General features: G+C 37.5%; 1 protein-coding gene across 8 annotated transcripts; it reads right to left on the reverse strand.

The window, feature by feature from the left end:
- Positions 1-1422: 1422 nt before the first annotated feature.
- hrh2a (histamine receptor H2a) lies at positions 1423-12489 on the reverse strand. 8 transcript variants are annotated; one of them, XM_058407648.1, is made up of 4 exons: positions 12352-12489; positions 3621-5011; positions 3363-3390; positions 1423-3258 (listed from the first exon to the last, which is right to left on the reverse strand). In XM_058407648.1, the coding sequence occupies exons 2-3, from the start codon at positions 4739-4741 to the stop codon at positions 3384-3386; spliced, it is 1128 nt and encodes a 375-aa protein (XP_058263631.1). In that variant the 5' UTR covers positions 4742-5011; positions 12352-12489; the 3' UTR covers positions 1423-3258; positions 3363-3383. The 8 variants fall into 8 exon arrangements, 4 of the variants coding, with proteins under 4 accessions (XP_058263631.1, XP_058263630.1, XP_058263629.1 ...); XM_058407647.1 differs by having other exon boundaries at positions 1423-3261; XR_009206482.1 differs by having other exon boundaries at positions 1424-3258; positions 3363-3466.
- Positions 12490-16622: the final 4133 nt, after the last annotated feature.

Here is a 16622-nt window from a genome sequence, read left to right on the forward strand (position 1 = left end):
AGTAATTTGGTTAATCAGTGTTAATTACGTCAGAAACTGTGGAATAATTGCCCTTAATTCATCACATTTATTTATTTGCTTGACACATTTTTCTCCCTTCCTTCTATAATTGTCTTGTTTCGAAATATCCACAAAGGAAATTGTACAAATATTTGAACTATCAGGAAAAACAGGAGCGTAGATTTTAGGAACTCTGTACCAACAAGGCAACACTGCTGTTGGTTGCTGGTTATGTAAATGTGCTGGATGTTTTCCATCAGACATGAAAACAAAATGTACAAACTTTTGCATTATTTAATGAAAAGACCATTCATTCATTCATTCCAAGCAATAACGCAAACACTATACAACCAGTTGTTATTAAAAAAAAATACAAATAATTAATTATAGCTATAAAATTATACAGCAGAAATTTACTACATCAATTCGACAAATACTTCCACCAAAATCCAGGCCTTAGTTTCCTACAGAGAAAAAAAATGTGAAATCATTTTCTTCTCCACAAATATTTAATACATGTTTTCCTATTTGTTTTCACATATGAAGAAAAAAAACAAACAAACAAGGGACAAAACGCTAATATGTATATTTTAAATAATATGGAAATAAGAAATTCTTTTTAAAAATTCCAAATATAAATGCTAACTAATGCCCCAAAAGGTATAATTTCTTTTCTTCAATTCACTTTACATTTTTATTGACTATAATTTCCGGATCAGTGAGATCTGCTGTCATTTAAATATCCTGAGTATAATAAATGCTCTGCAAAGAAATTATGATACCCGCTAGACCTGAGAGTTTGGAAAGAAATCAACTGTAAAGTCTTAAATGTGGCTGCTATTGTTGATGCCGTTTCATTCAGGAAGTGACTGCAATCAGTGTAAAACGTGTATATAAGTACTCAAATGGACACTTTTCATTCATTCTTCTCTATAATCAGTGATTTAACTGCATGCATGTCTTTTCCCCTGCTCACACTCACTGATTGCTGCCATACAATACACTGATTGTCTCTTTCTGATCCTTTCTGCTCTGTTTTTCCCCCTCACACACCGTTTCCACTGTCCTTTCATTATCTCCCCTTTCTTCCTCCAACTTTTTTTGTTGGAGAATATCACCTGAGGGCAAGACTCGCTGGAATTAGTATTTGTATATATATTTGTGTGTGTGTGTGTGTGTGTGTGTGGTTGTGTGTCCTGCATGTGTCTGCATCCACCACATTTATTTTCTTGATATTTTGATGACAAATGGTGATGATGGATAGCTTTGGAGAGCCCATTAAATATCTGTGTTATTGAAGAATGTCTTTGTGTGTGTGTCTATGTGTGTGTGTGTCTGTGTGTGTGTGTGTGTGTGTGTGTTAGTCTTTGATAATTTGATGGTAAAGAGGCAGTGATGAATGGTTTTAATGTTGGGTGGGTCATCACACAGAGAGAGAGAGATGGAGAGAAAGGGAGAGAGGTGTGAGGCAGAGAGATAGGAAAAAAAACAACCTGAACAGATATAATGGAATGGGATGGAGATGTCAATGTGCTACTGAGAGAAAAAAAAATGGATTTGTAACTTCCAAAAGCTGAACAACTTCCACAGAAAATCCTTATGATTTTCTATCAAAGGGCTTTAAAAGAACACGGGGAACATTCTTCCACGTATCAGAATTGTTGTCATTTTATGGTCAACATGAGGAGAATTTCACAAACACCTCAGATGCAAATGTGCCACAAAGCTACAAAAGACTGTCAACAAAAAAAGAGAAAAAATAATTCTTTTGAACACAAAACTATGTTTTTGTGAGAATAGCATAAGATTAGTGGTGACACTTGAGTCTCTAATGATAATGTTAACATTCTAGTTTATAAAAAGGCTAACAGTCTAGTTTACGATAATGCTAACATTCTGATTTATGATAGCTAACACTAATAATAGTTATTCTTCAGAAACCATTCTGGTGACCTGATAAATTCTATAGTCTTAATCATTCACACAGTTTTGTCGGGAATATTACTCAAATATTAGCTCAAATGCATCTTTTGTCTAGAGTTTAACATCATCGCAACGTTCCTTGCTTGCAAGCAACCAACTAGTCATCCAACTAGCCAAGTATAAAAAGGAACATTCTTGAAATTTTTAGCATTTCTGATAAATGCTTATTATTTTTTTGCAACATCCTGAAGATAAGCAAGAGAACCATTCAGAAAATGGACAGAGAGTTTTTAATTAGTGCCTGCTTTAAAATCCACCAAACCTAAATGAGGATAAGTTTACATATCGTACACAGTCAAATAATGTGAGTATTTTGAAAATATAAAATACAAAGTACATAAAAGCATTTCAATACAACGTTTTTAAATACATATTTTGACAATGTAAAGTACCTTGCAAAGGTTTTAGGCACTCTACCTATTTATATCTGCTGTAGTCTATGGAAAAATAAACTTACCTTTCTTATAAAAGAAAAACAAAATCTGATAAAAACTTGTTCACTGATCCTTTTAATTTAATATTTTAATGGTTGTTTTACATTTTTTGCACGGTACTCTATATGTTTGTACAAAATAAATGGAATGTATTTATTTTTTCTACAGAAGGTGATGTTTATTAATTCTACATAGTACAGTAATTCAACTGTAACACTGTTAATGCACAGTTTTATTTTTTGTATTCACATTTTTGTTTCTCAGAAAACACCACAGCAGTGTGTCTAAAAAAACATGCAGTTTAAAAGGCGAAGGCAAATTTGGGTTTGATTGAAATTTTATTTATTTATTTATTTTACTATTTCACTGTCTTACAGCTTGTTATCTTTAAACAGAACTATCTTATATATTTGTATATATATGTACACACATACATATATGATACACCTGAAATTCTATACGGCTTTTTCATTTAAACTGGCATTAGTTGACAAAAAAATTTTATTTTTCAGTCTTTATACAGTATTCACATTTTTTGTTGTAGTTCCTCCACTGACCTGTAGAGGGCTAGGGTTAGCCCAGCTAGGGTTAACCAAGCAGCACGAAACGCTTTCTTGTAGCGTCTTACAGTCTCTGTTCTTGTAGCCTCCAACAGCCAGGCCTTGCCGGTCTGCAGTCAGATGCACTTTTTTCAAGTACCATTTTTTTCAAGTAGCCCCCCCTCTTTCATCATTTTTCATCTGCTTTAGTAAGACTCAATACACAGTCCTTTCTTCAGAGCTTTTGTCTCCTCATATCTCTCAGAGGACCAAATGTTTCATCAGATTGTGGCGGACAACCCCTACTGAAGATAACAGAAAGAAAATTAATCTTCCTTTTTGCAATTCAGGACTCCTAAATCTCCTTTGTATTCATGTATTTCATATTCATTTCATCTTTAGCTACCTGCTTCACACTGGAGGGCCGTTAGAAACTGGGATGAAGATTAGATTGTGGTTATTTTTATGGAAAGAGAGACAGGCTTCTGTATTTGTTCAAAAGATTAAGCTCTGGCAGGGAGAAATAAACATGGATAGAGAAATGATGGTTGAACCTTAGTAAGAAATCAATAATGCATTCATTAAGCAAAATTAAATACAATTATAAAATGGTCCTTGTATTGTGTATTTAAATTGTTGTCCATTGGTTTTGTGTCTCCAATACCTGTTGTGGCCATTGGACAGGACAGTGACGATGCTGAGAGATGTCCCGTTGCTCCCGTCCCCGTTTGCTTTGCTCATGTCCTGCAGCATGACACAGGATCCAGGTATAAACTCTGCCCTGCTGCTGGAAGGGGTGAGTCCATTCAACAGCCCCGACTCTAGCACAGTAGTAGGCGTTCCTGTTGGTGTGTTAACGCCCCTCCAGCCAAACAACAGCCTGCCATAAGCAGACCTAAAGTCCCTGTTGAGTGCGGCATAAAGGAATGGGTTTAGCGTGGAGTTAGCATAGCCTAACCATAGCACCACTGAGTATGGCGTGCGTGGAGGATCTGTTTCCTTTCGTATTCCCATAATGGTGAAAAATGTAAAATAGGGGAACCAGCAAACCACAAAAGCGCCCAGAACAAACGCTAATCTCACTGCAGCTTTGTGCTCACGTAGCGTCAACACTGACACTCCTGATAATGAAGACATGGTGGTTGAAGAGCAAGCTCTGTGTACGGAAAGGATTTTCTTGGCCTGGGCCCGTGCAATCCGGAATATTCGGTAATAAGTCCAGCACATTGCCACCAGGGGGAGATAAAATGTTGCGAGTGAATCCACTAGCACATAGGTGGGATTTAGCTCAAAGCGGCAGTCTCCCGCAGGGTCGTCCTTACCATGATTCTGCACCGTTTGGTCCACTGTGTTCCAGCCCAGGTGAATGGGAACAAACGAGACACCAATGGACACCAGCCAGATTACTGCTAATGATGTACCAACATGCCATGGGAGCACCAGTGTAGGGTAACGTAAAGGCACCGTGACTGCAATGTAGCGGTCTATACTAATAGCCAGGAGATTAAGAATAGAAGCAGTGCTCAGCATGACGTCCATTGAAATGTACACATTGCAGAAGTGAGCTCCCAGAGGCCAGTCCCCAGTTACCTGAATGAGAGTGGAGAAAGGGAGGACTAGAGCTCCAAGGAGTAGGTCAGTAATAGCAAGTGACACGATGAAGCAGTTGGTGACGCTGCGCAGGCGTCTGGTTGCGCAAACAGCCAGACACACCAACACATTTCCACACACCGTTAGCAAAATGAGGAAGGAAAGAATCACACCTAATCCTATCTGAGACCACATTTTGATACTGAATCAGTCTATGTAAGCAGGAGAGCATTAGCCAGTGTATCTTAATGTGGATATTTGCTCAGTTTTAGGTGAATAGCCAACATGCTGCATGTGTAGACCTCCTTCAGATATGTGCGTTAGCATTGTTACTGAAAAAGTCCACTGTTTGACCTTTTCCACAGATGAATCCTTGTTTGGAGTCAAATTTATCAGTCATATTTGAATCTGCCGCCCTCTTCTGGTGAGCATCGTCGGTGCATCGTATTTTTTTCCTTTCTGCTCCTACAGATGAGAGAAGAGAGCTGTAGTTAGGTGGCCCATATAACAATATATCAGTATTATGATCAACAATGTCTCAATAAGCTTTATCCTGATTCCTCTGCATGCTTACACTATGGATAATACTTTGACACATGGTTGCTTTCTTTTTTGCTTAGTGAAAACTGAACTTGAATTATAAAGTAGGATTTTTCTGGATTTTTAAAATTGTTGATTTTAATCATTCATCCATCTTCACTAAACGCTTTATCCAGGTCAGGGTTATGGTGGAGCTACAATCTTAGCGAGGGAACACGAGGCACAGAGGAACGTTGTTTTATTTCATTATGCACTGCGTCAGCTATATATGATCAAAATGACAATAAAAGCTTCTTGACTCGACCTTTAACTTGAATACACCCTAAATGGGACACCTATTGTGATCTAACATTTTTCCCATTTCAATCACCTCCAACCGTAAATCGTATTTTTGTTTATTCACCTATGTGGGAAAGTTCCCTAAGGAGAACAATAACTTGTTGTACTTCCTCTTGTGTGCATACATAAAAGTTCACTTCCTTCTGATAAAACCTATAGGCTGGTTGTGGAAAAAAGTTTTAGCATTGATAACACTGATATCATAATGAAAAGGTGTATGGAGACCTGTGTGTGTGTATGAGTGTGTATGTTTACATAAAAGCGGGAGAGGAGGTGGGAGCTGGTGTGATACTGGGTTTGAGGGGTTTGCGTCAGTGTTGTGTATTTACTCTCACTGTCAGTAGATCTTAATGGAAGTTTGGCTACAGGACCGTGGAGTTAACGCCTGATAATTTCAGTCTAATCGCCCAACCTCTCTTCCACACACACTACAAACTGAGATAGAGAAAGCAAGAGGCTGTGTTTGTGTGTGTGTGTGTGTATGTGTGTGTGTGTGTGTTGAAACAGTGCTGATATACTCTCCTTGCCCATAGAGGACATCAGGATAAAAGAAATAATGTTTCTTATCAATATTATTTCCACAAAGCTTTTACTTTTTTCACAGCTAAAAAACATTCATATGTTCCACACATGCACACACATTCTTTAATAGTAATTAATAGCCTTTTGTAAGTTTAGTATATAAATATATATAAATCAAACACACACACACCGACCCAGCTAACTTTTGGCTGTGGTTTGTACCCAGTAAACCCTCACCATATCTGGGCAGCCCCCCTACTTTCATCCCCTATAAGGAGCCTTTCCCATCACTGTGTGTGTGTGTGTGTGTGTGTGAGAGAGAGAGAGAGAGAGAGAGAGTGAGTGAAAGACAGTGAGTGAGTCAAGGCATATTAATTTAGTGAGGGAGATTCACTTATTCGATTCCAAATAATTTAACACAATGCAAGATATATAAAATCATTATTTTCTTCCTGTGAGATTTTTCTAACAAGACTGGAGAGAAGAGCTACAGTAAGTAAGGAATGTATTCCTTTTTTGAGCAAAGTCTGAACAAGAAAAACATCTGAGTTAATCACCACTATGAGTAACAATATCACCATAAAAGCATTTATACATGACCCTCAAAATAGTGCATGACCCGCAAAGTGCATCATATCAAAGAATATATCCACTCACATTATATGTTTATTTAAGTCAGCTAATTGGACCAGAGGCTAGCTATAGAGATATAGACATCATGGCAGAAAAGGAGAATTTTTGTACATTTTGAACTCTGGTACTAGGGCAGTTTTACTATGGTGTCTTACAGTATCTGCACTGATTGTTATGTGGTTTCACTTTGGTACATAAGTTTAATTATGTAGGTATCGTTATCTACCTTACCCCAGTAATCATTTTTCCAGAAAAGAAATGTTCTCACTGAATCATGTTTCATTAATGAATACAGAATCATTTACTGCAGATAATCAGGAAGTACCAGGAAATGCACAGTAGTTTTAATAGAATCAGCTTGAAAAATATCAGCATCTTGAGCCAACTGCATGAAACTAGATCTGTACAGTAAATAATATAAGATGTTTGTGCTCTGTGCTACATGATGCTGTAAAGGGTCTCTATCGTCTAAATAAGTTTTTGTTTAGGTTTGAGCTCAAAGGTTATTCCAAGCCAAAGTCATTGGAGAGATCATCTCATGGGTGGGAGGTCATTTCATCTTCAAAATGAGGTCAAGCTCCCATACACAACTCACATTTAATAAATCTCTTGTTTTAAGATGTGACAGGCAGATGGTTGTAATTTATGGCGATGGTTATGGGAAGCACTGTGATAGATGATTTGAAAAGTAAGCATAAGAATGAAAGTGTTTGCTAACTCCCCTTTCTTCTCATGCTGTGCTAAAAACAGTTGAGAGACCCAGACTGTTCTCATTTCTGATAAATACACTGACCTTGCCCGTCGTGGCCACTTCAGAGTTTGAAAAATTACCCAGTGCCTTTGGAAAAACAGCCAATATGAAAAGATGCTTGAAAAAACATTTATCATGTATACATTCCAGCACACTAAAATGCTTTTCTTCGCATATTCCAGCTTTTTAGGAAGAAGGGTCAGAGCATAAGGTCAGCCAGGATACCGCACCTCTGGAGCAGAGAGGGTTAAGGAGGCTCAAGAGCCGCAGGGGCTTGAATCAAACAACAACCCAGGGCCTTAACCTTCTGAGCCACCCCTGCCTTTTTTAATAGAAAAAAAAAGCCTTTTAGAAAGATGGCTATTCATATATTAAGTATATAAATATTTGAGCAGAGTGCCTCATTTACAGACAGTAGCAGTGGTAGCTCAATGGTGGAGTTCAAAGAAGGTCAGGAGTTCAAAATCATAGCACTGCAAAGTTGCTACTGCTTGAGCAAAGGCTCTTATCCTCCGCAACTGCTCAGTTGTTTAAGAAGAAATGAGATAAATGTAAATCGCTCTGCATAACGCTGTCTGCCAAATACCATAAATGTAAATGTAGAGAATGTGATTTATATCTTGCCATCATAAACCACTGTTAGGAATACACTAATCTATTCAGAAACCTTATAGACACATAGTTATAAAAAAGAAACTATTGTTAAGGTCTGCTCCAAGATCACAGGAGTGCGACAAAAAGAGCTACTTTCTCTCTGAATACCCCCCCCCCCACCCCCCAAAAGCGAGTTGTCCAGAGAGCAGAAGGAATAATAAGTCAACTGGACCACATACTTTCTAGGGAATTATTAATTAAGCCCACTGGGTGGCCTACTACGTGCCTGTCCAGAAAATTAAAAGCTATGCTGTTTGTTTATGTATTGTTATTTTTATTCCTTCTATTATGTTCTATGTACGGGAAGACTGTAGAAATGAATTGATTATCTGAATAATCAACAATGGGGCGATGTGATGCATCCTGACACGAAAGGGACTTACTGTTACCACGCTAAAGTCTGTTATCAACTGGACCACATACTTTCTAGGGAATTATTAATTAAGCCCACAGGGTGGCCTACTACGTGCCTGTCCAGAAAATTAAAAGCTATGCTGTTTGTTTATGTATTGTTATTTTTATTCCTTCTATTATGTTCTATGAACGGGAAGACTGTAGAAATGAATTGATTATCTGAATAATCAACAATGGGGCGATGTGATGCATCCTGTCACAAAAGGGACTTACTGTTACCACGCTAAAGTCTGTTATTTTCTAATAACAGTACCTCCTAAACTGTTTACCTTCTATTACACAGTTTTTGTACTCCTTAATGACCTACTTTTTTCAGTTTATAGTTACACTATAATGCTGTCAGATGCTTCGATTTCCGATGCTCTATAATACTCCCTCACCAGCCTCTCTTTTGTTTCTCTCTCTCAAGACAAGAAAAATGATATTAATTAAGATTGAAGACTTCCACATAAAATGTAAAGATAAGGATGTTTTTATGTAACATATATTTACCATACACTTCTTTAAGGACACCGGTGGACCGGTTGAATCATTGAATCATATAATCTTTGCTGTGCATACAATCAAACATCAGAATAGGGGGAAAATGTGATCTCGCTGACTCTCCAGACAAGCTTGTTTTAGCACTTCTACTGCTAATGTACAGGGATTTTCATACATAACAGTCTCTGAAGGTCAGATGAGAATAGTCAGGCTGTTTTGAGCTGACAGGAAGTTTACAGTAACTCACATTTAACCACTTTAACCAAGTGTAACAAACAGAAACGGATCTCAGCAAGCACATGTTGAATCTTAAGGCAAAATGCGCTATAACAGCTGATGACCACGTCAGTTTCAGCCAAGAACAGGAATCTCACAGAGAATAGGATCGCTGAAACTGCGATAAACACCAGGTTCTTGTTTTTATAACTGCATGAATGTGTGTTTCTTCTGAAGTAGCCAGCAACATTTAAGATAAAAGAAATGTTAATGCAAACCTATCTGTTAAGTATTTTTTAAGTAAGTAAGTTTTGACTGTGACTGAAATGAAGAATAGAGACGTATCAGGTTTTACACAACATTATACATTATGTAATATTACAAAAGGAATTTCATGTTACTTAAAAAAAAATCCTTCTCTCAGACTGTTTTCTGATATTTCTTATTCTAGGGAACATTTATTTCATTTTTTTTTATTGTTACCTCAAAAAGAGGTCGGATCTTATTTTTTTCTCATTACTTTGACTTTCTCTCTCTTTTCCTTAATGTCTAAACACGCTGAATGTGATTCGGAGCACATTCACCAAGCGGCAACACGGCGGTAGTCTCTCCAAACAGTCTGTTATGATCCGGTAGCTAAATGACTTAGATAGACAGCTTAATATGAACTGAGTGTTCAGTGAATGACTCATCTGAGAGCTCTAGCTAAAAATAAACCTAACAGCTTTATGTGGGGAAAAAAAAGAAGAAAAGCTTTTACACTGTGTATAGAGGTATAGAAGCAGATGCAATCAAAAATCTGGCTCTTTAGCTCTTTTAATGATAGCATTTAAGCGAGTGAAAGTCCACTGATTGAGAAAAATAGCATAAATGTCGGGACCAGTAACTTTTTTCTTTTTAACTCCGTTACAGATAAATCATGATACATCTTTTAAATTATTTACTACCGTTCATATATATCATCCAATCTTGAACAACAAAATAGATTAATGCACCTGGAAGGAAGAGGAATTAAATCTGTTAAAAGACAAAATCACAGAGGACCTCATAGACAATTAACAGAACCATCAGCTAAACCTCCAGCTAAACCACGCTTCCTGGCCTTAAATGGGAACATACAGATAAAACTATGAGAAAAAAAACTGTGACAGCCTTTTGTCTCATCTCTCTTTTGTTCCTGCTGAGGTTGAAAGCTGAGGTTGTCAGATGTACAAGGGGAGAGATGGAGTTTCAGACCCACAGCTTGAGTGTCAGTTTGATGCGCACTTCCTACCAAAACTGACTATTCAGTTGAAATGCGGCTTTTCGTACTGCAGACGTGAGGTTTGCTGCTTGCGCTTGTTTGTTGCAAAGGCTTGAATGCGTCAAATCTGACCTAGTTATTCTGGAAACACCAGTAATTTTAACCCAGATTCCAGATATTCTGTACGTCCATGTGGTCAAACTCTCCTGTTAGAGTAAAGCGGTGTTATGCTGGTAGAGAAATACGTCAACATGCAAATTAATATTCATATAGAGTATTGTGTCTTAAGTGCCCTATTATTTATGCTAATATAGTCGAAGAAAATTGTCACTGTCAAAGACGAAAGCAGAAAATTGCATAAAGGGCATTTCTCAAACACCAGACAGATTTTCTTAGAAAACCACATAACAGTAAAACAACGCACATGATATATGATTGTGTATATTCTGTATAAATTCCTAATTCATACTGAATTAGTCACAAGCTTTTCTCAAAAAAAGGTGAAATTATTAAATTATATGGTTTATTATAATGCATACACCTTGTCAATCTAGCACCTTATAGGGTTATTTGGTTCATCTCACCATGAAAGCCTCTATGCAGAATCCTACAAGAATGACTCCAAATAGATTCCCTTTTCAGCAAGCTACAAATGTTAACACTGACCCTTAACTCTTTTCCCTAAGAGTGTATAAACTAGCCGTTGCATGTTTAGCTTCACGGTGCATTTCATTGTAAAAATCCCATCTGAGAATAAAAAAAAAACATTTTACACTAGTTAAGCTCTCTATTGTTATTATTTGTCAATGTTATGCATAACTGAAGCTGAGCTGTAATTCCTGTCAGTGTGCTTAAAAATGCACTCACATTTATTAACTACTTCATCCTGATCAGAGTCAAGGTGGATCCGGAGCTATTTCTGGGAACACTGGGATCGAGGCTATGACGCCAGTACATGGCAAGACACCATGCGCACACACACACACACACACACACTCATTCACACCTAGGGGTAATTTAGCATAACCAATTGGATTCGTTTTTATATCCTCAATTCATTTAGCATTTCTCCATCACTGACTTTCCAGCTTCTCTTTTCTCTCTACATTTCCTCTTTGTCCGTTTCTATTCATGGTCATGGTCTTGTCATGCTAATGTCCCTTCATTTGACAAAAAGAATAAATCCTTTATGATCTGATTGTATAGAATTTGTTCAGAATCTAGGGTAGAGGAGTACTGTTTCAAGGATCATCGTTACAGGAAAATAATCTTGTTATTCAATTTTTCCACACACCAGTTTAAATTATTTTTTACACACTAGAAGTTTGTCATTTTATGATAATAATCGGTTTAATAGTAATTGAATTATAATCAATGCATCAATCCAAATTGTGTGATCAGGGCACTTTTTGTTTGCTATTCATCCATTTGAATGTACAGATTTTACAACATATTCTTTCTTTTCTTTTCTCTCTTCAGTGTTTTCTCACACACACTCTTAATCATGCTTAGGTGGACATTGTACACACCCTGTCCTTAAATACATTAACCTACTGCATTTTACAAAGCTGCTTGCTGAAGCGTATAGTTCTGCACTTTCTCTCTCTTTCTCTCTCTCTCTCTCTCTCTCTCTCTCTCTCACACACACACACACACACAAACACACCTGAAAAAGCTTTGTATAATTAAGACAGATCTCTATCATCTACTTTCCAAGCTTGAATGTACACATATGCACTTGAACATCAATGCACACACACACACACACATGCTGCTAACACTAAAGCATTTCAGCTGACTAAAAGAGGAAGGTGAATGAGAGTGTCATCAACCTAACACACTTTCCTTCTGGTTTCACACATCTGCCTAATTTCACAACCTATCATTTCTCCAGGTTTTGATCATTAATCCCTGAACTTTTGCTCCTGTTTAGAAGTCCAGCTTTTTGCAATGTCTTCTTTAATCCATTTTAATCAATAAAGCATAAATTCAAAAGTAGCATACACTTACTTTAAGTGACCTCCAATTCTGTGATGTCCTCTCTCCCCTTCTCATACACACTCACACACACACTCTCTCTCTCTCTTTACTCTCCTCTCTCTCGCTCTCCCACACACTCAGCGCACGTCTTCTCTTAGCCAATCACATGCCTAAATGGGTTCTTTTCAAGTAGGCGTTCTTGTCTCTTAATGCATGTGTGTGTGTGTGTGTGTGTGTGTGTAAGCAAACTATGTCTATGTGTGTCACTATGGCTGCCTAGTCTCGACTCCCTGTCTGTAATCGTGTATGAGTAAGTCATCATGGGTCCCTTTTTCCAAGTTATGACCCATCATTTTTCTTCTTTTGTTTTTTTTTTTCTAAATTTCTTGTGTGCTTTGTTCAGCAGATAAAAGTACTCTAATAGGGCATGGCCCATCTGGAACAACAACAACAAAATTCTCTGTCTTATTTTCCTCCCTAGTCTCTCAGTGTGTTTTAACTCATGGGATTTTGTGTGTGTTGGACCCATAAAAGAATATAATTGATGTTGATGTTTAGACTAACCACAGTGTTGAGACAGCTGATAATCATTCTGCCAGCTGTGACATTGATGCTGCTAATATATTCTTATTATTAGATGCTGTACGGCCCCACATAGACAAGCACATCTCTCACTGACCTCCTCTTTATTTGACTTTTACCAGCGACAGAGAGGTTTTTTTTTTATTTTATTTTATTTCTGTGAATACAGACTAAAGCTGCTTGTTTTGCAAAATGAAACAGAGGTGCATTCATATCTTTACCTATCTTTATCTATAAATAATCTTATTTATTCCTCTCTTTTTCTCTGTAAAGTTTACTTGATCCCTACGTCTTAAGCTTGACCCTTCCACATCATTAACATGTCATGGCAGAGATGCTATGTTGTCACAAGTTGTCAGTTTATGTCCAATCGTGCAGCGAGTGTCATGTTACTGGTAACTGTCACAATACGATTCGATGGTAGATGTCGCGACAGCTGTTTTGACAGCCATCATAATGCTGTACAAAATACTGTAAAGTTTAATAAATGCCCAATTTCTCCTGATGGTGTAAGTTCAATAATCTTGCTTGTTGTGTGTTCATGTTTATCTCTCTGGTGTCTTGCTTTGTTTTTGTAGTATTTGAATTTTTTCCCCCAATGCACTGTAGCTAAATTTCATTTCTGCTTTAATCCACTCCAATTGGGGGTGGTGGTAGCTCAAGTGGTAAAGGCTCTGGGTTGTTGACTGGAAGATCAGAGTTCAAGCCCCAACACTGCCAAGCTGCCATCTTTGGGTCCTTGACCAAGGCCCTTAACCCCACCTGCTCCAGGGGCACTGCATCATGGCTGACCCTGCTCTCTGACCCCAACCCCCAAGGTTGGATATGCGGAGAAAGAATTTCACTTTGCAGGAATGTATATCTGACAAGTAAAGACAACAACTTAACACTCTCTTTATTATTAGTTTCCATTTTAGGGAGTGAATAAAGCATTACTTATGCCTATTATCATAGTTTCATCATGATCTGATTATCTTCTTGTTTTTAATTTCAGTGCTCTGTGCATTATGAAGAAATCCTTTGTGCTTAAATCCATGCTATTGTTTTTCATTTCCATTATGGAAATACAGTATATAAAGTAGTATTCACACAGATTTCCTCTTTTATTAAAAATTAATGAACAATGAATGTACATTGTTGTGGAATATCCACAAAACAAGTTACTTCCGGTTATCACTTATAACAGCTGTAAATAGTTCTTCACTCACCGGCGTTTCTCGTTTCTTTCTCTCATATGAAATTAATCATACAAAGAAATGAACGTTTAATGCTAGCATTAAGGTGGAAAAACTGAAAGGAACAGCTTTACTTCTAACTGTAACAAAGTGCTGATACTGGAGACTCCTTCCATACAACAACGTATTAATCATGCAGTATTTCTGATTTATCGAATCAGTTTGGAGAAATGACCTGTGTTGTTGTATAACATCTTTTAAGCACATAATCATAATTTATATCCCAAAGCATATAGTAACTATAGGATGCTTTGCCAAATGTGTCATATCAGCTGCAGTGACATCCAACAGCATGTCATCACTATCATGACTCAGGGCTCAAGTACAGTGGCAATTACACTGCACAAGAAACTGGCAGGTTGGGAGATCACACTTATTCATCTCTACCCTACACACCAAAGTAAGTGTTATAGAGGAGAAAACCACATAAAAGAAAATGGAAAAAGAAAATGTGTGTGTGTGTGGGGGGGGGGGGTGATAAGTAGAAAGCCAATTGTTCCAAATGGCTTTGATCAAAAATCAGTCATCTTAATGTTTTGAATTTAGTTATAGAAGGAGAAAGAGTTTAATAAGAGGACAACGTCCCCTTATTCAGTGTGACCATTGTAGTTTCTGTCTGTGAAACTGTCTGTTTGTTAAGGTGTAGTCTAAAAATGAATAGAGGAGACCACATCTCTTCAGCCTTTTAGAGCACTCACACCATTATCCTGCCCTCTTAGAAACTTCTGGTGAATGCGCACACACACACACACACACACACACACTAACCTGAAAGTAAGTGCCTCCCATTTTTCTCCTTGTGGCTTTTGCTGAATGTTCTGCAGATATAACTGATGTTTATCACCTCCAAACATCTTTTCTCACTGTAAGGTCACTTTGACTGTGAGAACGGAAACTTGCACGCAGAAATACGTAAAACACACGTCAGTACTATATAATACAATCATTATTCAACAGGTCTTTGGATTTAGATTAAAATACCTTAGAACTTTAGTCGTTCAACGTTATTTCAGGTCAGGTTTGCAAAATATTGTTCTACATCTTTATGTGAGATTAACATGTTCTTGACCATGTGCTCGACCACACCAACAAGATGTTTTAGAATACGCTCTAGTTCTTTTTTTAGCAAAAAGTTAAATAATATATTCTTTCTTTTGCATTTTGTTCAGCCTCTGGTTGTGTTGCATACACGTTACTGACAGTCTAAATTAGTTTTATATTGTTATTATTATAAATGAGGAATAAAGCGTGCTGTTAGAGAAAAATAATCGATAAGTTGATTAGTTTTATATAAATGCATATTACCAAATTCTTTATACCTCTTTCACTGAAGCAATTTACCAAAGATTTATTTTCATTTCATTTATTACTGAATGAGATGTACAACCCGAATTCCGGAAATGTTGGGACATTGAATAAAATGAAAACTAAAAGAATTTCAAATCACATGAGCCAATATTTTATTCACAATAGAACGTAGAGAAGATAACAAATGTTTAAAAGGAGAAATTTTACACTTTTTATCCACCAAATGAGCTCATTTTAAATTTGATGCCGACTACAGGTCTCAAAAAAGTTGGCACAGGGGCAACAAAAGGCAGAAAAAGCAAGAAATTTTGAAAAGATTCAGCTGGGAGAACTAATGAAGTTAGTTGACATCAGGTCTATAAAAGGGATGTCTTAGAGAGGCAGAATCCCTCAGAAGTAAAGATGGGCAGAGGCTCTCCAATCTGTGAAAGAGTGCATGAAAAGATTGTGGAATACTTTAAAAACAAGGTTCCTCGACATCAAATTGCAAAGGCTTTGAAAAATCTCATCATCTACAGTGCATAACACAATCAAAAGATTCAGAGAAACGGGAGAAAGGCACAAGTGCGTAAGGGACCTTTGTTGGATGCCCGTGGTCTTCAGGCCCTCAGGCGACACTGCGTCACTCATCTGCATGATTCTAAATGGGCCCAGGAATACTTCCAGAAACCACTATCGGTAAACACAATCCATCGTGCCATCTGCAGATGCCAACTAAAGCTCCATCATGCAAGAAGGAAGCCATATGTGAAAGTGGTCCAAAAGCACCAGTGTGTCTTGTTGGCCAAGGCTCATTTAAAATGGACTATTTCAAAGTGGAAAAGTGTTCTATGGTCAGACGAGTCCAAATTTGACATTCTTGTTGGAAATCACGGATGCCGTGTCCTCCGGGTTATAGAGGAGAGAGATCTTCCAGCGTGTTATTGGCATTCAGTTCAAAAGCCAGAATCTCTGATGTATATAAAGGTTTTAGAGCAACATCCAGACGACGTCTATTTCGGGGAAGGCCTTGTGTATTTCAGCAGGACAATGCAAAACCACATCCTGCAGCTATTACAACAGCATGGCTTTGTAGTAGAAGGGTCCGGGTGCTGAATTGGCCTGCCTGCAGTCCAGATCACCTATAGAGAATATTTGGTGCATCATTAAGCAAAGAATTACGTCAAAGATGACCAC

This window comes from Hemibagrus wyckioides, linkage group LG14, assembly GCF_019097595.1.
Source record: "Hemibagrus wyckioides isolate EC202008001 linkage group LG14, SWU_Hwy_1.0, whole genome shotgun sequence".
In the NCBI taxonomy this organism is placed as follows: Eukaryota; Metazoa; Chordata; class Actinopteri; order Siluriformes; family Bagridae; genus Hemibagrus; species Hemibagrus wyckioides.

Excerpts from the sequence above, each read along its gene's own strand:
- hrh2a (XM_058407648.1), bottom strand. The coding sequence starts at position 4,741 with ATGTGGTCTCAGATAGGATTAGGTGTGATTCTTTCCTTCCTCATTTTG.